General features: G+C 37.6%; 1 protein-coding gene across 1 annotated transcript; it reads right to left on the bottom strand.

Annotated features, from left to right (window-relative positions):
• LOC105447229 lies at positions 1 to 22659 on the bottom strand. Its single transcript, XM_030996829.1, has 20 exons — positions 22176 to 22659; positions 21584 to 21847; positions 20288 to 20539; positions 19695 to 19958; positions 18397 to 18648; positions 17802 to 18065; positions 13137 to 13388; positions 12540 to 12803; positions 11744 to 11839; positions 11152 to 11247; positions 8860 to 8997; positions 8197 to 8316; positions 7685 to 7786; positions 6567 to 6698; positions 5045 to 5172; positions 4028 to 4145; positions 2742 to 2855; positions 2041 to 2205; positions 1371 to 1567; positions 1 to 781 (listed from the first exon to the last, which is right to left on the bottom strand). The coding sequence occupies exons 1-20, from the start codon at positions 22477 to 22479 to the stop codon at positions 749 to 751; spliced, it is 3555 nt and encodes a 1184-aa protein (XP_030852689.1). The 5' UTR covers positions 22480 to 22659; the 3' UTR covers positions 1 to 748.
• Between the last annotated feature and the right edge of the window lie 219 nt (positions 22660 to 22878).

Here is a 22878-nt window from a genome sequence, read left to right as displayed (position 1 = left end):
AAGTCTCGATTTTTTGAGAATTAATTTTAAAACAAAACAGAACTCAAGTTTATTTTTAATGATTTACATGAAAATACAAGAAAATACAATGAGTAACTCATCACCCCAATACACCCAAAGTAAGCGCATACACGTATGTGTAAAACCTGAATAATATAAAAGCAAAAATATCAAATAACATTTTACTGCTAATGATCCTTATGAAAAAAATATGTTCACAGAATACGTAAGCAAAAGAAAATACATACATAGGCAGGCAGTTACAAATACTGCCCAGTCATTTTCTTTAAACAAAATTGAGACATTCGCTTAAATTAGTATAGTAGAGCCCCCCGCCCCTTTTCAATAACCATAAGTCAATTTTCAATCTTAAACTGTGTATGAATGAAACGATCTGCCTATGTAAATCAAATGAAAACGTGTAACATCACTGAAAGATTTATTTGTTATCGTTTTTCCTCAGAAGTAGTAAAAATGACTCAGGTATTTTTTGTTATCAAATGTCACGATTTGTCATTTAAATATTGATTATTATTCATCGTAGTTACGGTCATTAAGTTCACGAGCAATATCACTATAGACCACACTGAGATCCATGTTGCTCCGTCCGTGATCTTTATCGGTGTGATCGTCGACGGGGTCGCCGTTGTAATCATACACGGTGTCGTACATATCGTTTTCAAACCCATGGTTCATCGTGTCTATATCATGCACAGAATCAGGCATGGAAGGCTCATGGTGATCAAATTCAGAGTGCCGACCTTCCATCTCGATACTTCATCTGCACAGCCACAGAAAAAAAAGAATGACATGCCTTTCAGTAATGATTTAATGTTTAATAATTATCAAGACATATCACATAAGCAAAGTAATTACACAAAGAAGTAGATCGAATAAAGAAGAACAATTCATAAAACAAAATGCTAGACTGAAGTTATACATTGACTTATTTTGAATAATTTTGTTTTTAAGCATCAGCGACCATTTGGGACCGCGTGGTAAAACCAAACATCATTGTTATCACGCTGTCTAGCAAGAGAAGTATTATTCTTTCTTCAAAATAGTTTTTTCATTTAGAATTCCTAAATTGAATTCAACACGAGGTAAATCTTAACTTGCTAACCTTTAAGTTATTTGTATTTTGTCATTTTTAAGACAGGTTAGAAACGAATAAATGATCACTATTAAACATGACGATACACCCTCTCCCCTCCCCTCTAAAAAGAGGAAATACAGCCAGCCCGAAGCAAATATCAATTTCTTTCTGTCCATTTCAAAATCAAAACAATATATTTTACATGTATATAATCCTTCTCATAATTCAAACAATAAGTTCCAGTAAAAAAAAAAGATACTTAAAGGTTCAGTACCTGTAACTCATCGGGTTCTTCACTTCGCGAGAAGTATCCGGTGTTGGAGTGATTCCTCATGAAGCGCTTGATGTTTTGGGAATGTTTCCTTCGTCTCATCCGAGGGATGATCATGTACGCCATCACCAATACGAAGAGAAGTAGAAAGGCTACTGTAGCTGTTAAGCCAGCTATCAAACCCACATTTAATGAACCTCCTGTAATTGTAACGAAAAGGAAAAGAAAGGTATACATCTGAATTGATTCAATTCAATTCAGTTCCGGTTTATTTTTATTTTAAAAAAGAGAGAAAAACAAAAAAAATTAATGTAAAAGTCCGGAGATTAATATCATCATATTTACAGTAAAATAAAGTAAAATACGAAATACAACTTATCATTGATCCTATAAGCCAATAAAATATTGTTGGGGTTACGTTTAAGATTAGATCTAGTGCTTTAGTAGCGGTTATGTTAGGAGTAGATGAAGTCTAATACCAAACTGCAAATATTACATACAAATATAATATTATGACATGTTTTTCACTTTCCACTTCTTGTTGATTTGCATCTCATCCACCAAAGTACGAGCGGTTCCCCCTTGCCCCCCCCCTCCCCCGATCCCAACGCTAGCGACCCATTCATGTTTAGGGCTATGCCTCTGACAACATCATCTAAACCGTTTAGCATACCTGGCACAGCCCTGCAGTAACGTCCCGGGAGTGAACTTGGATAGAGATCGATGAATCCGCCATTACATGTACAGTTAAAACCGACTCCAGAAATATCCCTACACGATGCATCCATAGAACAGTCGTTAAGAGTAGCGTTCCCACATTCATCGTAATCCATAATTTCTATAATGAAAAAATAAATGAAATGATGTTGAAAATAATGAGTTCGGACTAAATTCCGTTTAGAAAGACGTAAACATCAGCAATGGAAATGGTAGATCAAGTTGTCTGGCATTAGTTTTTTCCACATAATATTATCTGAGATCTTTTTAGCCTTGATATTGAAAACAGAATTTCGTTTTTGTATAGCACATAACATATGAAACAACTTCTCAGTGGCCACTTTGAAATTCATTAGCCAGCTTTAGCTCCGGCAGTTAGGATCAGCGCACAGTACATTCGAAGACTAAACTATGTACATGTACCAGATAGATGAAGAAAAGGATATTTAGATTGTACTGTTTTGTCAAAAAAATGTTAATATTAATATTAATGTTAATATTATGCCGAGGTTTGAATCCACGACTTTTAATCCCACGCCTTTGATACATCTACTTCTTGATGAGATGGCTGTAAAATCGTTTCCCTGTTCGTTTTTTTTCTTCGATTGATTACCAAAGTTTTTTTTAAAGAAATAAATCAAAATGAATCCGTCTTACCTGCCACAGTCAGTGATCTCAAACCTATTTGGATGTCCTCATCATCGACAGCGAGATGTTCATCGTTGTTCTCTCCCTCCTCCGTAATAGCAGAGGTCATGGTAGTCCCGTTACCTGCAATGGCAAGGTTCAGAGTTAAAGGTTCACCTTTCAAGCTCTAATTCAAGAATAGGACGTTTCAAAAAATCTGGCGTTATGACAGAAAATGTATAAGGTAAGAGGCGTACAGGCATGGAAGAGTACTTGGGACTCTGCAGAGATGGTTGAGGAGAAAGAGAGAGAGAGAGAGAGAAAGAGAGAAGAGTGAAAGACAAGAGTATGAAGGCCCTTGTGAAGGCTAGAAGCAGTGAGTTGTGAAATAGCGTGATCATCAAATTCGATAGATATGGCACATTGGAAAGGAAGTTCAATTTTCTTTTTCTTCCCCATGAGAAAATATATGAAGATGGGAAAAAATAAATACGTTGACAATATTTAATATGCATTTATTTCTAATAATCATCGAAACTATTCAATTTGAATAGTGTATCCTGTAACTCTAAGATAATAAAAAAAAAAAGGTAAACCACATCATAATAATGATGATGATAATAATGATTATGAAATTTTTTTCTAATAGAATTTTGCACTTTCTCTTAGGAATCCCAAAGTTATCCTTATTTTTTTCTCCAGATGTATATAGGATGTATTATTTCATTCACTCATTTAGTGCAGCCATATGTTGGATTCAAAAGTATTAAGTTTTATTGTTTTACATGTTGATCTAATTTAAGAACTTAAATCAGGGACCTTTGCTACTAAGTTAGACATTTCCAACCTGCGTTGAAGTGTCCTATCATCATCTTGATGTGGTCTGTTCTCTTATTTTAAAGCTGTATTAGATACAATTAGGAAGCAATGGTTTTTGATATTTCAACGGTTGTTTGCTATATATTAAGCTTCCTTTTTAGCATAAGTGACTTTGTCTCTACCTTTTATGTAAGTTGTATGTAATTTGTCTTGTTTATTAACAAAAAAATGTCTGCATTGTAACATGAATGTATAAGGTCAACTTATGAGTGTAAAGGAGATGGTGATTATATGTTGTAAGCCCCCCCCCCTTCTCCACCCATCAGTTCCAAGTACAGGCGAATAAACATGATAACTTTATCTTTTAAATTGATGGATAATAAGATATTATAAATACATAATTGCTCAAATCTGAAAGGCTCATGGACAAGCGTAGGCCAAAGTTCGCCTAATGCAGGAAGGGGTAAGCATAATACCCTTTGCAAACCTACACGTACCTTGGAAGTTGTCATCAGCACTAAGCATGACCTCCACTCCTAGACTGCCTTGGTAGAAGCGGCCGATGGATGCATCGACTATGCCAGTGACTCCTCGAGCTTGCAACACCCTGGGCAGCTAAATGTATGAATTTTACAAATATTCAAATAATGAGAATTTAAAGAAAAGCTCACCAACATACCCAAAAGCCAGTATCAGTATCAATATGAGTAAAAGGAATCGGTAAGCACAATGTCCGTTATTCTTTATAAAACCTTATCAGAGTCCATAATTTATATCCTGTCTTACACACTGTGCAAAACATGAGACGTGTTTGAAGTTTTACAAAAAGGGTCGTTTCCAATCAAATTATGACAACTATTGGAGGATTATTTTTTTAATTTCTATACTTTCCATGAACAAACACATTCGAGGGGAACACCGAATGGTTTAGGTAAGCTCCTTTTCATGCTATCATATAAACAATATTGATATTTTGTTCTTAATATTTGTTAACGGGTGTAAACAAGAAGCATGTACATGATCACCAGCTACCGGGAATGAACAATGGGCTTATTCGACTGGATGGTGTCGTAAAAGCACGGTCAGGTATATGAACTTTAAAAAAAATGCACCTAGTAACAACATTTGTTAAAAGCATTGACTACAACAAGGTTTTTTTTAAATTAATTTGTTACTGTATTCGTTGAGTAAAATATCTATGCTTTGCAGAGACCCCTTCATGGCTCTTTAATTAAACAGATACAGCATTATACAAAGTATGAATGTCAAGAAAAATATCCACTTTGTTTTCTTTTATTTCTTTTATCATAATTTTATTTTAATGATTTATGTTGATTTGTCAAAATACATCATTCGCTGTACACATGCATTGTTTGTTCCCATAAATCATGAGGACTATAAATTGAATTACCCAACCTAAACGCCAAGAGTGGATATTTATTGTAGACTCCTGCATTTTTATTTCCCATTTTAATTAGTTCCTATAGTAGGTCCATTATAAAGTAACTATTTACCACGTAGGCTATAGCAGAAGAGCCTATCTGAAACTGGGAACTCTCCGGATTGAGGTAAGTATTAGCAAAGATGGCAGGAGCTCCATTAAACTGATAGATGATGAATGTAATGAGGAATATCCTTCGTACTGGAGAAAGTGAAGATATAAAATAAACCAACACAATCAAGTGATTTATAAAGTTTCTTTCATCAAATCATTGTTCATCAGATTATTGCCAAGCTGAAATACAATGTATCTAAAACAAAATATTAATGCAATCAAATCAAATCAAATGGAACATATTTATTGGTCTATGCGTTTATCTTATCGTGGAGACCTAAATTTTATATCATATGTGTATGCAGTCCCATATGATCATATTTGAGTGCAGTACGTGTGGTTCTCAGCAAGATTTATTTTCTTTTTCTTTTCATTTTGATCATTCCAAACACTCACAGAATTCTTAAATTCTTATGAATTACTAATGGAATTTCCCCCAAATACGCTGTCGCTCATAAAGGTGGATTTTTTTTTACCCCAATTTATCGAATTATTTTAAAAATAATTTAAAAATAATAGATCTAGATAATAGTATACATTCTCAGATTTTTATTGAATAACAATTTGCCAATGTGTGTTTTACGTGACTGCTATGCTTATCAACTAGGGGACTTACGCCCTTTGTTGTTGTTTTTTTTTAATTTCCGTATAACAAAATCAGATACAAATACATATAAAGTGATCATACATAGAAAAAAGGGACCGTATACGGCTGGTAGCCCATTTTTTTTAGCTGCAACTATAATTGTTGCTGCTGGTCTTCCAAGTCATAAATTACAGTAATGAGGATTAATACCCTACAAAAATGCACTAATATAGCATAAACAAATTTAAAAAAAGAAAATGCAATAAATGTTCAATAATTTATTGCATTTTACCCCGGTCCCCAACATAAAAAAAATCTCTGGACGGCCATGCATTATGGCTCAAGGCATGGGCACACAGAAGATTTATGTTGGGAACCGGGGTAAAAGCAATAAATTATTAAAAATTTATTGCATTTTCTGTGTTTTTTTTTTATTTATGGAAACTGCCCCCTACCCTAGCTCCCGCTGTGTACAGTCATGGTTCAGTGACAAAGCAATGGCCTCGTAACTGTGAGGCCCCAGGATCGAAACCGTGTCGATGTGCTATATTACTGCATTTTTGTGGGGTATTAATCCTCATTACTGTAATTTATGGCTTGAGGGCGTAAGTCCCCTAGTTGATAAGCATGGTAGCATACACATGCTTTAGCAGTCCCACAAAACACACATTGGCAAATTATTATTCAATAAAATCTGAGAATGTAAACTATTATCTAGATTTATTATTTTTAAATTATTTTAAAAATAATTCCATAAATTGGGGTAAAACTAAAATATTCCAACTTTATGAGCGACAGTGTAGTTTCTGAACAGTTTTTTTTCTCGCAATGTACTGTACGATCTCTTTAAGGATTTAAGCATACCCATTAATACCATTCTATATCTTAAACTTACTTGGGACACAGTTCAGCTTAGCTGACGACCCCTGGAGCGGCCTGTATCCTGGACGACATTCGCAAGAAGCTTCCCCGGTATTAGAGCGTAAACAACGTTCCCGATCGAAATTGCATGAAGGAGAACAGTCACCTTTAAGAGAGAAGGGAACAAATATGGTGAGAAAGAGAGGGATATTTATATCCTCTTCTCTCCGTTACCTCCTCCACCGTGTCCACCTTTCGTTCCTATCTCTCTCTCTCTCTCTCCTTCTCTCTCTCTCTTTCCTTCTCTCTCTCTCTCTCTCTCTCTCCCCTCTCTCTCCTATATTTGCTCCTCAATCTAGTCTCCTTACGACCTTTTTCTCTCTTCTCAATCTTTAAATGTCGAATCCTTTCTTAAGTTTTCCCTATTACTAGGTAATTTATACTCATGCTTTTTTGTTAATGTCATGATTTCGTGTGAATTTGTGTACATTGTGTGACGTATACACCTAAGTGTTTATCAATTATTTTGTAACTACTTTGTATTTTGTTTATTTGCTGCCAGTGGAGGCCAATTTTCTATGTTTTAAATATATGGACCAATACAACTATCTATTTATCTATCTATCTATAGATATATAAATAGAGATAGAGGCAATGGGAAGGGAGAGAGAGAGAGAGAGAGAAATAGATAAAGAATATGTGTGTGTGTGTGTGTGTGTTTGTATAATTATGTATGTGAGCGAGGGATAAGGAGAGACAGCATGGGAAAGAGGAAGGGGCAGGGAGCGGAACAAGTGAAATTAAACCTAAAACTAATGAAATGGAACTAAACAATATAATCGGGGTAAGGGACATATAAATCAAAAGCTTTGTTTACTGAAAAACGTGAAGAGGACTTTTTGTGTATTAAATTTGATTTGATGTCCTCTTTTTTATCGTTTGTGCACAAATATATCATATCAAATACTAGGCTTAATAGTATAATCAAAGGGTAGAAAAATCGATTACATCACTCAAATACTAATCAGAATCATGAAAATATCAAATGGTTATACAAGTACTCTTTAGCTAACAAAGCCCGAGATTATTTAAATAATTGTTGAACACTTGAAATTATTATAACTGAATATGATAACTGAACAATGATTTTACCTAGGCATATTCCGTCCACCAGAACAGTCCCAGCTCTGCAAGCACACTCGTTTTGAAAGCAGGTTTGACTTTCATCGCAGATAACACCATTACAGGTCAGATCTAAAGAATAAAACGCACAAAGTGAAAACGAGGAGAACTACATTTTTCGGAAGATAGATCAGTATAAATCAATTGTTTAATGCGATGGAACTTTTCCTACTCTTATATAATTATCCATTTATTTCGACTTATTCTCTAAATCAATGGTCTATCGTTTGTGCATTACCAATCGATTGAAAGAAGATATTTCAACGTCATCAGAATGCTCAAGGTCTCATGACCGCTACTTAGGTTCGGTAAGTGACAAGAGCAATAGGGATAAACACTGGTGGATCAGCTCGACCAGATTTGTATAAAAAATAAAAAAAAACACGTGGTCGTAAACGGTTTTGATCCATATCGAATAACGCGTCAAAACGAAGGGCCCGTGTGTTTTGAATGAAATCCACATCACAGTCTTCCGCCATTACCTCTCTCACATCTGGATCCGGTATATCCTGTCGGGCATGTACATGTCAGGTACGTTGGTTCCTCCATGCACGTGCCTCCATTGAGACAAGAATCAGATGCACACCCAACAGTAGGAGCTTCTGTATGATAAAGACCAAGGATATGAAGGAAGAAGGGGGAGAGCAAAGGTAGAGGTAAGGGTGGAGGTATGGAAAGGGAAAGAAAAATATGAGCAGTTGTTGATTAAATTATCATTTATTTACTTTCATTTATTTGATGTATCCCTCTTTGTTAGATTGTAATTAAGATTGGAAGCAAATAATGCAATCGTCATCAGTAGGACTACATGGTACTTCTGTTAATTATATATTGATTAACTTCAACAGCGAAATGTGTGCCCACGGTAAAAAAAATCTTAACACGATGGTAATCATTTGTTCGACCAAGATGTTTGTCTAAGATTCTTGGTCCGACAAACATTTGAACATTTATAATACCAAATTGGGCGATTTTGCCCAATTTGTAGTAAAAGCTGATGGTGATTAGGTAAACCATATATACCACATTGGGGATGAAATTGTCCTAAAATTGATTTGACACATAATTACTCCCATGTTGGGCAAATGTTAGTATTTAACCCTTTACCTTTACAGTATAAAACCATATAACCCTTTTGATCTTACCTCTGCACACTTTGGATCCATTTACTGTCGCAATCTCGTGGCCTTCATAACAGTTACACTTGTAAGAGCCGATATTATTCAAACAGAAACTGTTGGAAATGTTCGCACATGGGTCACTTTCTTGGCATTCATTTACATCTGCAATGGAAGATTAAACAGGTTAAACAGAAGAAGAAATTTAAAGCATGTAGCTGCATTTATTAATACCCATGTATAGACGTGGATTCCTACCCAGCGTAAGTTTTTCCCTGCATTAACAAATATTCTATAAATATTTAACGTACACCATTTGTTGTCCATACGCTCTTACTCGGAAAAACTTGCCACGATTAAGTTAACACGACCTTCCACTGAACCATTCTTACTCACCGTTACTTCCGGAAGTGGTGGCGCCCGTACAAGCCGACCTGTAGTGTAAAAGTCGTTATGCTACGTTTACACTATGTTCCCGGCGGCCACGGCAACCACGTTTTAGGCCACCGTTGACGATACGGGATTGACGTGACACAACGCGGGGGACCGTATGGGCAAACGTGACAGGCCGTGATTGCCGTGGATACCGTGTCAGATTTTTAAACTGTCAACACATTTGCCACGGCAGTCACGGTGCGGATGAAAAACATAGTAGGCCGTCGTAAAACGGGGTGGACGTAACAAAACAAAACGTGATCCGTAGTGGGACGGGAGGCCCGCTCATTCCCCGGCATCGTACGGTCTGTTCAAGTTTTGTCACGGTCTGCCACGTTTAGTGCACGTTTTGTCACGGTTGCCTCACGGTTGCTGCGCATTTTCTCACGTTTTGCCACGTTTTGCCACGGTTTGCCACGGTTTGCCACGGTTTGCCTCGGTTCTCACGGCAGGCCAGGATGTATGGTAGCCGTTTTGTCGCGTTAATCAATACGAAGAAAGAAGGTCAAGCTATGCCACCGAAGAAGCCAAGTCGTTCGAAAACCCTCCGCCCTGCACCACCACCACCACCAGTAGTTCTTGGGAGGCCTTCTTTTTATACCGTGGGCACAACCGTGCTCCAAAGCTGCCCGGCGTCCACGTTTCATCCGTAGAAAGCCTTGACAGAACGTGAAAAACGTGTCAGAACTTGATAAAAACGTGAGAAACGTGAAGGACCCCAACAGAACGTGAGGGATCGGGAGGGAACGCTCTGTCATCCCTGGTAGCACGCGGGCCGAACCGCAGTGCGCCTTGGAGCCTCCGGGACTCAGCACCCCCCCCCCCCCCCACGGCCCGTCACGGATACCGTGGTAGACCGTGAGAAAACTTGGCAAGACTTAACAAAACTTGAATCCAGAGATAAAATTGGTCTAAACCCCAATGCGCACTACGTTTCGGGCAAACGGGGCTGCCGTGGCCGCCGGGGAAACGTGTAAACGTAGCATAACAAAAAGTATATCAATGAAGCTTTTATGAATCAAATTACCATGATTTCATCCAATTGGATCCAATTATGGACATTATATACGATATCGGTAGATCAGTTTACAAGGTAATGGAACCTGTTTCTCAATAATACTGTAGTAATGACACAACTTTGATAATGTTTGAGCTTTGGTTATGCATTCCTTTCACTTGTGCTAAGTCATCCGTGAAATAATGGATTCAAGGTCAGCAGAGTGTCAGGAGATTATTTACCAGCCCAAGACTTACACACAGCACGGACATTCATGAATTTTACCATCTCTCAGTGCACATTAATTTTTTTGAATTTTGAACTGCAATCACAGTTCCTTCTGGGTAAATTCGTTCAAAACTTTGCGGTTCAGAAATATATAATGAGTCGCCCAGGGAAGAATTTTCTTATCATGTTTACTTCATCAGCTTAAATTTCACCAAGAGCCCAATGTTATTTCCCCCGAATTGCCATTTTCTCAAACTTGAAGTGTTTCTGGGGAAAGGTACATTACAGCCCAGCAACAAAGAGTCCCCTAAATTAAATAAAATCGAGTTTTGAAATATGGAGGTGTTTTTTGTTTTGTTGGTGCAATCGAGTCGTCGACTGCTGATGACCCCCGTAGACAAATCATGTCTAAGCTACTTTGGCCTGTTTACTAATGCACATCTCTCTGAATGTCTTGTCTGTTTCTTCTGTCACACCTTCTATCCATCATTATTGCCTTCATCTCCATTACAAATCATTTAAGACGTATAACTTGCAGAGCTTGGGCTTCATCGCGTTGTGCTATACCTAAATTGGGCGAATCTCTTTAAATATATGCTGAAAACTTTAAAGATTAGATAAAAAAAGGGATAGGTATCTTTTTTATCCATAAAAGTTACCTGTTTCACAAATGATTCCTTTATAATTGGCAGGACAGAGACAACTATCATTTGAACAGGTTGCTCCATTAAGACAAGAATTGGTTCCGCAGTCAACTGTATGGAAAATAATGAAGGAATTTCTAACACATTTTAGTGTGTCTTATTATCTAGACAACAATACATAACAAAGATTGTTCACACAAAGGACATTGGACCATTTCAGATTTCCTTTTAAGTCTTGCATTCAAAATTTAACTTTTTAATTCTACTGTGCTGTGTAAAAGTTGATTGTTATGTGCATATGCAGAAATATCTGCAGCCTTAGAGATCTCGTCAATACAATTCGTATTATATAACTTATCTAGCAGAGTAATGGATGATATTATGCACGGTATGTGCAGAGTAAGACGACCTAACGGTTCGCTTAAATGACACATGCATATCTAAATCGGATGTACTGTACATGATCACCGAGAGGGCTTACATCATCATTGATTGTGCGGTGGTGGGATAGTATTTCGACTCTGCATGAATGGTAGAGCTATAAAAAAAAAACTCCAACACTTTACATCGGTAATTTTTTTAAAATATGATGAGAATTTTTACTAACCACCATTACAGGTACTTCCAATGTAACCGGAAGGACATGTGCATCCACTGCTGGAGCAGTTTCCTCCGTTGTGACAAGGATCAGAGCTACAATTAACTGTGATGATACATGAATAGAAATAGAAGCTGACACTGTATGCGGGTCATGGTGTTTCCGACTAAGATTTTGACACGATACATATATTTGTAAAATGATATATGATGCTGTGATAAAAGTTTGTAGGTTTACAAAACTATGGAATTGAGGATAGTTTCACAACAGTTGCATTCAGTATTTTCTTGTACTATAAAATTGTGTATAGTTTAAAATAAAGAAGATATTACCATTAATAATTGTATCATAAATATAGTTATAATATAGCAAACAAAAGCAACACTCATGACACCAATAAGGACCACAATAATAATAATAATAGCAGTATAACGATACCAATAATAATAATCGTAATCGTAATCACAATTAAAATTGTTTAAAACAATGATGGTAAATTTATCAATGATAGAAATAACATTGAAAGTGAGTATAATTTATTGTTATGACCATCATTACCATTATATTACAGGGGCGGATCTAGCTTTTTGCTAAGGGGGGTTTGACCCAATGACGATGCGACGAGGCGAAATTTTTGGGGTGCTATTTTGAACCCACGTAAGTGATGTTTTCCTGGCATCTATACGTGTTTCTATGCACATCACATTTTTATTACCCCCCCCCCCCCGTAGATCCGCCAATGTATTGTCATTATGATGATTATCATTAAGATAAGTCAGACATTTTCTTAGTTCAAACAACCTACCCTGTACAACAATATACCCTATGCACGTCTTACTCAGCACCTCATCCGAAATCAAGACTGTGTCTAGATGGGTACCGACATCTAGCTTGCTACCAATGGCCATTGTAGGATCCACAGAAACTGCACCTCCGTGGTATCTGTACCCGGAAGTGGACTTTGTGACATCACTGGCCTCTATGGAAGGGGTGTAAGAATATGTGGGCAGTCCCATGTCAATGGCGACCGTTCTGTTCAGGTCTGGGCAATTCACTGGTAGCTCAGTCACTATACAGAGGAAGGAAAACAAATCGAGTTATTCGTTTACTTGGGAGCAAGTTTCAGGGATGGTTTTGAAATAGAGATCCGAGCTAGAAGAGTAGATAGAAGCTATTATCTTTTGGGGTAGTAGCTCATCGGGGGCTTAGGGTTCTTGTATTGATTTTCTACATTGGCCTCGCGAAATATTTGAGGGCTTGAAGGTTTTTTTTAAGGGGGTGGAGCTTCAGCTGCCCAGAACCCCCCCCCCCCCCCTCCAAAAAATCCCTTTAGAACTGCTACTTCAAATAAGATCTAAAATTACATTGTATGCACAAACCATCTAGAATTCTAGATACTTACGCGTATTTTCCACGTAGAAAAGACATGTCGCTCTGTTGCCGTGTAGGTCGACCGCGTACATCGTCACTGGGGTGCGTCCGGGCGGGAACAAATCTCCGCCTGGTCCTTTGGTTACGTTATAAGTAATCCCACTGGGATCAGGGTTTGAATCCTCGTACGTGTACGAAACACCCACATCCAGTCCAAGAAAACTGTTCGGTAAAAAGGGCCTCGTTGTGACGTCATCACACGTCACATTCGGTGGAGTGGTGTCTGAATTCGAATTGAGAAGAACAAAAATTAATAATGAATTTTCCGGGGGCATAATAATGCCTTTATTTGTGTCCTAACAATAACATGTATATTGGCTGGATATATATTTGCTATACATATATTGAGCAACAGCGAACAATTAAAGCTTATATGAAATGTTTTATAGGAGGGATTAGACCATCCTGTAAGGTCACTGGACATGATAATAATCATAAAAATATAACTGGCATTTATAGTAGACTCCACATAATACACAACTTTATCACAGCGTTTTTTAAAATAAATGACACATGATATTTAATTGAACTTCAAATAAATACAGAAAGGAGATATGATGTTACACATAAATAATCATCGCGATGGTACTACTACTAACTAATGTAACAATCACAATAATTTAATTCAAAATGATGGTATGGATCATAATCATATTACCAATGATGAGGTTGTTGAAAATAACAATTATACTTCTACTACTATACTACTACTACTACTACTACTACTACTACTATTATTAATAAATAAATACAATAACAAACTAGATTTGTAATACTTGTTTGAAACAAGTATAGGTGGGCTGGTCCAACTAAAATTTAAGACAAAATAAAGGGCACATTTGAGATAGCATATTGTCTCAGCTACAACATACTCGAAGTTCAGCGTAAACAAAGCTAAAACGACAGAGATATTGCTCGCGAAAGACGGAAATGTAGAATCCAGTTTTGAGAAAAACTCATGTCCCTTAGAGAATACACGCAAAAAGTGAAAAATTGACATGCCTCCTTTAATCGCACAAATACGTCCTGATGCCTTTGTCAAAATGAAAATTTATGGCAGCCATATTTGTAGAACATTGTCTCAGGTAGAACATATCAAAATTTGGAAGAAAATTGATCAATATTTTTAGAGATACAGTCAATTTAAAAAAAATATGCTGACATCATAATATGCAAATTGAAATTTTGAGTTCAGAGGTCATTATGATGACGTCATGAGTTAATTGAGGGTCAAATGAAACATGAAATCATATCTCCAATTTATTTTCTATCAAAATATGAAAACAAAATTGGGGTCACCTTGCAGCCTAAAGAGCTACAATGGATTTTGTATAGGCATGTTTTTGCCCATATATGCTATGTATTACAAGAGCTCGCGCGCACTGAAATTTATGTTAAACGGTCGATCATTCCGTTATTAATAGTCATTAAGAGACAAACATGGTATCAATTTGTTTGTAAAAATATGTGGAATATTATGAAAGAAAAAAAATGGCGATTCTATGTTGTGTAAAAGTTTTACGCGCGAAAACGCGCGCGCATGCGCGTGTGAGCAATTTTTTATAAAATGCTTAGAATGGCCTTAAACGTATGCAAAATGATTTTGAGACGATTTTGAGCATTTTAAAATTTTGCGCGCGCATTTACGCGCGGACGTACGCGCACGCGCGCGTTATTTGACCTGAAATTGACCGGACGGATATTGACCTTGATCATAATAAATATGAATGAGAAATACCTTTTGGTTATGAAGATATGATCATGAGTTGATTTTCGTAAAATTTTACAAAATGGCGCCTAGATGACGTCATCAGTGAAGGTCAATGTTGAAAACGTTATTGTGCTTCGTACATATGCCTATACATATGTGTGCCAAATTTCAAGGCATTTGATTGAGCCATTTTCGTGTTATTTTGTTCACAAAAAAGTGGTTAGAAATAAGAAAAATATTTAATAACTAGATTTGTAATACTTGTTTGGAACAAGTATAGGTGGGCTGATCCAACAAAAAATTGAGACAAAATAAAGGGTACATTTAAGATAGCTTTTTGTCTCAGCTACAACATACTCGAAGTTCAGCGTAAATGAAGCTAAAACGACGTAGATATTGCTCGCGAAAGACGGGAATGTAGAATCGAGTTTTGAGAAAAAATCATGTCCCATAGAGAATACACGCAAAATGTGAAAATTGACATTCCTCCTTTAATCACAAAAATACGCCATGATGCTTTTGTCAAAATTAACAATTGTTATGACTTCATTTGTAGAAAATTGTCTCAGCTAGAACATTTCAAAATTTAGAAGAAAATCAATCACTATTTACAGAGATACAATCAATTTTCCATAAATATGCTGACGTCATAATATGCAAATTGAAATTTTGAGTTCGGAGGCCATTATAATGACGTCATGAGTTAATTGAAGGTCAAATGTGACATGAAACAATATCTCCGAATCATACTCTATCAAAATATGAAAACAAATTGGGGTCACCTTGCATCCTAAAGAGCTACAATGGATTTTGTATAGGCATGTTTTTGCCCATATATGCTATGTATTACAAGAGCTCGCGCGCACCGAGATTTATGTTAAACGGTCGATCATTCCGTTATTAATAGTCATAAAGAGACAAACATGGTATCAATTTGTTTTTAAATATATGTGGAATATTATAAAAGAAAAAAAATGGTGATTCTATGTTATGTAATAGTTTTACGCGCGAAAACGCGCGCGCATGGGCGTGTGCGCGATTTTTTATAAAATGCTTAGAATGGCCTAAAACGTATGCAAAATGATTTTGAGACGATTTTGAGCATTTTAAAATTTTGCGCGCGCATTGACGCGCGGACGTACGCGCACGCGCGCATTATTTGAGCTGAAATTAACCGGACGGATATTGACCTTAATCATGATAAATATGAATGAGAATTACTTTTTGGTTATGAAGATATGATCATGAGTTGATTTTCGTAAAATTTTACAAAATGGCGCCTAGATGACGTCATCAGTGAAGGTCAATGTTGAAAACGTTATTGTGCTTCGTACATATGCCTATACATATGTGTGCCAAATTTCAAGGCATTTGATTGAGCCATTTTCGTGTTATTTTGTTCACAAAAAAGTGGTTAGAAATAAGAAAAATATTTAATAATAAATAAAGGCAATTCTAACGAAATTATAAGGTGGTCTGTACTATATACAGCCCACCTGATAAATAAAGGCAATTCTAACGAAATTATAAGGTGGTCTGTACGTTATACAGCCCACCTGATGATGATCAAGATAAGACAAATAGCGATAAGATATTACTATTAATAATTGTATCATGAATATAGTTATAATATAGCAAACAAAAGCAACACTCATGACACCAATAATGACCACAATAATAACAATAATAGCAATATAACGATAACAATAATAATAATCGTAATCGTAATCACAATCAAAATTGTTTAAAACAATGATGGTAAATATATTAATGATAGAAATAACATTGAAAGTGAGTATAATTTATTGTTATGACCATCATTACCATTATATTACAGGGGCGGATCTAGCTTTTTGCTAAGGGGGGTTTGACCCAATGACGATGCGACGAGGCGAAATTTTTGGGGTGCTATTTTGAACCCACGTAAAGCGTTGGTCACATCCCACCGTGCGTGTTTTTAGTCCGTACGGTTTTTGGGGAGGCCACGGCCGCCACGTTTTTCTGAAAACGTAGGGAGGGAGTGGCAAAGGCAGGAAGGGAGTACCGGCAACGCGCGTCACACGCACTGTGTAAGTACGTGGCCCGCACGCCACGCCTGGCCGTGAACGGTTGCGTGCATCGTACGTTGCGCACGTGGTAAGTGCGTTGTACGTGCTTACAACGTGCTTACAACGTACAGTCTCCGTGCGGTTGCCACGTTATCGTACGGAGGCCGTACTTACAAGTGCTGCTCACGCACGGTTTCCTTACTCACTCGCATGTTGTAAGTGCGTGCACGTGCGATGAACTCGTGTTTATATATAGGACGACATTCCGATGTTCTCCAGAAGTCCAAGCTGTTGCTGCCTCAAGATGCCGCCCATTCCACCGAAGAGACTATCTACTGCATCAGTGCGAACAACGTGCGTTGTAAGTGCTTACTCGGTACGGTCCACGTGAGTTCTGCGTGCTCATTGGATAGCTAAACTGGGGAAGTGGCGAGTAAGCACGGACCACGCACTTATAACGTGCGCCTTTAAAAGACTCACGGAGTCAGTGCGTTGTGCGCTCGTTGGCAGTACCGGGCACGCACGTCACACGCACTGGGGTGAATCGGTAGCCCGAACGCAGCCCGAACGCAGCGAAAGTTCCTCATGCACTAAAAGTGCTACGGTGTGTCTGCGTGCTCCCAAATCCGTACCGAGGCGGTACTCGACACGTACGGATACCCAAATTTTGCCCACGTTTTTGCACGTAGACAGCACGCACTTGCAAGTACGGCGGGATGTGACCACCGCATAAGTGATGTTTTCCTGGCATCTATACGTGTTTCTATGCACATCACATTTTTATTACCCCCCCCCCCCCGTAGATCCGCCAGTGTATTGTCATTATGATGATTATCATTAAGATAAGTCAGACATTTTCTTAGTTCAAACAACCTACCCTGTACAACAATATACCCTATGCACGTCTTACTCAGCACCTCATCCGAAATCAAGACTGTGTCTAGATGGGTACCGACATCTAGCTTGCTACCAATGGCCATTGTAGGATCCACAGAAACTGCACCTCCGTGGTATCTGTACCCGGAAGTGGACTTTGTGACGTCACTGGCCTCTATGGAAGGGGTGTAAGAATATGTGGGCAGTCCCATGTCAATGGCGACCGTTCTGTTCAGGTCTGGGCAATTCACTGGTAGCTCAGTCACTATACAGAGGAAGGAAAACAAATCGAGTTATTCGTTTACTTGGGAGCAAGTTTCAGGGATGGTTTTGAAATAGAGATCCGAGCTAGAAGAGTAGATAGAAGCTATTATCTTTTGGGGTAGTAGCTCATCGGGGGCTTAGGGTTCTTGTATTGATTTTCTACATTGGCCTCGCGAAATATTTGAGGGCTTGAAGGTTTTTTTTAAGGGGATGGAGCTTCACCTGCCCAGAACCCCCCCCCCCCCTCCAAAAAATCCCTTTAGAACTGCTACTTCAAATAAGGTCTAAAATTACATTGTATGCACAAACCATCTAGAATTCTAGATACTTACGCGTATTTTCCACGTAGAAAAGACATGTCGCTCTGTTGCCATGTAGGTCGACCGCGTACATCGTCACTGGGGTGCGTCCGGGCGGGAACAAATCTCCGCCTGGTCCTTTGGTTACGTTATAAGTAATCCCACTGGGATCAGGGTTTGAATCCTCGTACGTGTACGAAACACCCACACTCAGTCCAAGAAAACTGTTCGGTAAAAAGGGCCTCGTTGTGACGTCATCACACGTCACATTCGGTGGAGTGGTGTCTGAATTCGAATTGAGAAGAACAAAAATTAATAATGAATTTTCCGGGGGCATAATAATGCCTTTATTTGTGTCCTAACAATAACATGTATATTGGCTGGATATATATTTGCTATACATATATTGAGCAACAGCGAACAATTAAAGCTTATATGAAATGTTTTATAGGAGGGATTAGACCATCCTGTAAGGTCACTGGACATGATAATAATCATAAAAATATAACTGGCATTTATAGTAGACTCCACCTAATACACAACTTTATCACAGCGTTTTTTTAAATTAATGACACATGATATTTAATTGAACTTCAAATAAATACAGAAAGGAGATATGATGTTACACATAAATAATCATCGCGATGGTACTACTACTAACTAATGTAACAATCACAATAATTTAATTCAAAATGATGGTATGGATCATAATCATATTACCAATGATGAGGTTGTTGAAAATAACAATTATACTTCTACTACTATACTACTACTACTACTACTACTACTATTATTAATAAATAAATACAATAACAAATGATGATCAAAATAAGACAAATAGCGATAAGATATTACCATTAATAATTGTATCATGAATATAGTTATATAATATAGCAAACAAAAGCAACACTCATGACACCAATAATGACCACAATAATAACAATAATAGCAATATAACGATTACAATAATAATAATCGTAATCGTAATCACAATCAAAATTGTTTAAAACAATGATGGTAAATATATTAATGATAGAAATAACATTGAAAGTGAGTATAATTTATTGTTATGACCATCATTACCATTATATTACAGGGGCGGATCTAGCTTTTTGCTAAGGGGGGTTTGACCCAATGACGATGCGACGAGGCGAAATTTTTGGGGTGCTATTTTGAACCCACGTAAGTGATGTTTTCCTGGCATCTATACGTGTTTCTATGCACATCACATTTTTATTACCCCCCCCCCCCCCGTAGATCCGCCAGTGTATTGTCAATATGATGATTATCATTAAGATAAGTCAGACATTTTCTTAGTTCAAACAACCTACCCTGTACAACAATATACCCTATGCACGTCTTACTCAGCACCTCATCCGAAATCAAGACTGTGTCTAGATGGGTACCGACATCTAGCTTGCTACCAATGGCCATTGTAGGATCCACAGAAACTGCACCTCCGTGGTATCTGTACCCGGAAGTGGACTTTGTGACGTCACTGGCCTCTATGGAAGGGGTGTAAGAATATGTGGGCAGTCCCATGTCAATGGCGACCGTTCTGTTCAGGTCTGGGCAATTCACTGGTAGCTCAGTCACTATACAGAGGAAGGAAAACAAATCGAGTTATTCGTTTACTTGGGAGCAAGTTTCAGGGATGGTTTTGAAATAGAGATCCGAGCTAGAAGAGTAGATAGAAGCTATTATCTTTTGGGGTAGTAGCTCATCGGGGGCTTAAGGTTCTTGTATTGATTTTCTACATTGGCCTCGCGAAATATTTGAGGGCTTGAAGGTTTTTTTTAAGGGGATGGAGCTTCACCTGCCCAGAACCCCCCCCCCCTCCAAAAAATCCCTTTAGAACTGCTACTTCAAATAAGGTCTAAAATTACATTGTATGCACAAACCATCTAGAATTCTAGATACTTACGCGTATTTTCCACGTAGAAAAGACATGTCGCTCTGTTGCCATGTAGGTCGACCGCGTACATCGTCACTGGGGTGCGTCCGGGCGGGAACAAATCTCCGCCTGGTCCTTTGGTTACGTTATAAGTAATCCCACTGGGATCAGGGTTTGAATCCTCGTACGTGTACGAAACACCCACACTCAGTCCAAGAAAACTGTTCGGTAAAAAGGGCCTCGTTGTGACGTCATCACACGTCACATTCGGTGGAGTGGTGTCTGAATTCGAATTGAGAAGAACAAAAATTAATAATGAATTTTCCGGGGGCATAATAATGCCTTTATTTGTGTCCTAACAATAACATGTATATTGGCTGGATATATATTTGCTATACATATATTGAGCAACAGCGAACAATTAAAGCTTATATGAAATGTTTTATAGGAGGGATTAGACCATCCTGTAAGGTCACTGGACATGATAATAATCATAAAAATATAACTGGCATTTATAGTAGACTCCACCTAATACACAACTTTATCACAGCGTTTTTTTAAATTAATGACACATGATATTTAATTGAACTTCAAATAAATACAGAAAGGAGATATGATGTTACACATAAATAATCATCGCGATGGTACTACTACTAACTAATGTAACAATCACAATAATTTAATTCAAAATGATGGTATGGATCATAATCATATTACCAATGATGAGGTTGTTGAAAATAACAATTATACTTCTACTACTATACTACTACTACTACTACTACTACTATTATTAATAAATAAATACAATAACAAATGATGATCAAAATAAGACAAATAGCGATAAGATATTACCATTAATAATTGTATCATGAATATAGTTATATAATATAGCAAACAAAAGCAACACTCATGACACCAATAATGACCACAATAATAACAATAATAGCAATATAACGATAACAATAATAATAATCGTAATCGTAATCACAATCAAAATTGTTTAAAACAATGATGGTAAATATATTAATGATAGAAATAACATTGAAAGTGAGTATAATTTATTGTTATGACCATCATTACCATTATATTACAGGGGCGGATCTAGCTTTTTGCTAAGGGGGGTTTGATCCAATGACGATGCGACGAGGCGAAATTTTTGGGGTGCTATTTTGAACCCACGTAAGTGATGTTTTCCTGGCATCTATACGTGTTTCTATGCACATCACATTTTTATTACCCCCCCCCCCCGTAGATCCGCCAGTGTATTGTCCTTATGATGATTATCATTAAGATAAGTCAGACATTTTCTTAGTTCAAACAACCTACCCTGTACAACAATATACCCTATGCACGTCTTACTCAGCACCTCATCCGAAATCAAGACTGTGTCTAGATGGGTACCGACATCTAGCTTGCTACCAATGGCCATTGTAGGATCCACAGAAACTGCACCTCCGTGGTATCTGTACCCGGAAGTGGACTTTGTGACGTCACTGGCCTCTATGGAAGGGGTGTAAGAATATGTGGGCAGTCCCATGTCAGTGGCGACCGTTCTGTTCAGGTCTGGGCAATTCACTGGTAGCTCAGTCACTATACAGAGGAAGGAAAACAAATCGAGTTATTCGTTTACTTGGGAGCAAGTTTCAGGGATGGTTTTGAAATAGAGATCCGAGCTAGAAGAGTAGATAAAAGCTATTATCTTTTGGGGTAGTAGCTAATCGGGGGCTTAGGGTTCTTGTATTGATTTTCTACATTGGCCTCGCGAAATATTTGAGGGCTTGAAGGTTTTTTTTAAGGGGATGGAGCTTCAGCTGCCCAGAACCCCCCCCCCTCCAAAAAATCCCTTTAGAACTGCTACTTCAAATAAGGTCTAAAATTACATTGTATGCACAAACCATCTAGAATTCTAGATACTTACGCGTATTTTCCACGTAGAAAAGACATGTCGCTCTGTTGCCATGTAGGTCGACCGCGTACATCGTCACTGGGGTGCGTCCGGGCGGGAACAAATCTCCGCCTGGTCCTTTGGTTACGTTATAAGTAATCCCACTGGGATCAGGGTTTGAATCCTCGTACGTGTACGAAACACCCACACTCAGTCCAAGAAAACTGTTCGGTAAAAAGGGCCTCGTTGTGACGTCATCACACGTCACATTCGGTGGAGTGGTGTCTGAATTCGAATTGAGAAGAACAAAAATTAATAATGAATTTTCCGGGGGCATAATAATGCCTTTATTTGTGTCCTAACAATAACATGTATATTGGCTGGATATATATTTGCTATACATATATTGAGCAACAGCGAACAATTAAAGCTTATATGAAATGTTTTATAGGAGGGATTAGACCATCCTGTAAGGTCACTGGACATGATAATAATCATAAAAATATAACTGGCATTTATAGTAGACTCCACATAATACACAACTTTATCACAGAGTTTTTTAAAATAAATGACACATGATATTTAATTGAACTTCAAATAAATACAGAAAGGAGATATGATGTTACACATAAATAATCATCGCGATGGTACTACTACTAACTAATGTAACAATCACAATAATTTAATTCAAAATGATGGTATGGATCATAATCATATTACCAATGATGAGGTTGTT

This window comes from Strongylocentrotus purpuratus, unplaced genomic scaffold, assembly GCF_000002235.5.
Source record: "Strongylocentrotus purpuratus isolate Spur 01 unplaced genomic scaffold, Spur_5.0 spur5_scaffold_3, whole genome shotgun sequence".
Taxonomy (NCBI): domain Eukaryota; kingdom Metazoa; phylum Echinodermata; class Echinoidea; order Camarodonta; family Strongylocentrotidae; genus Strongylocentrotus; species Strongylocentrotus purpuratus.
The sequence above is the reverse complement of the archived record's forward strand: the minus strand, read 5'-3'. Positions and strand labels throughout refer to the sequence as shown.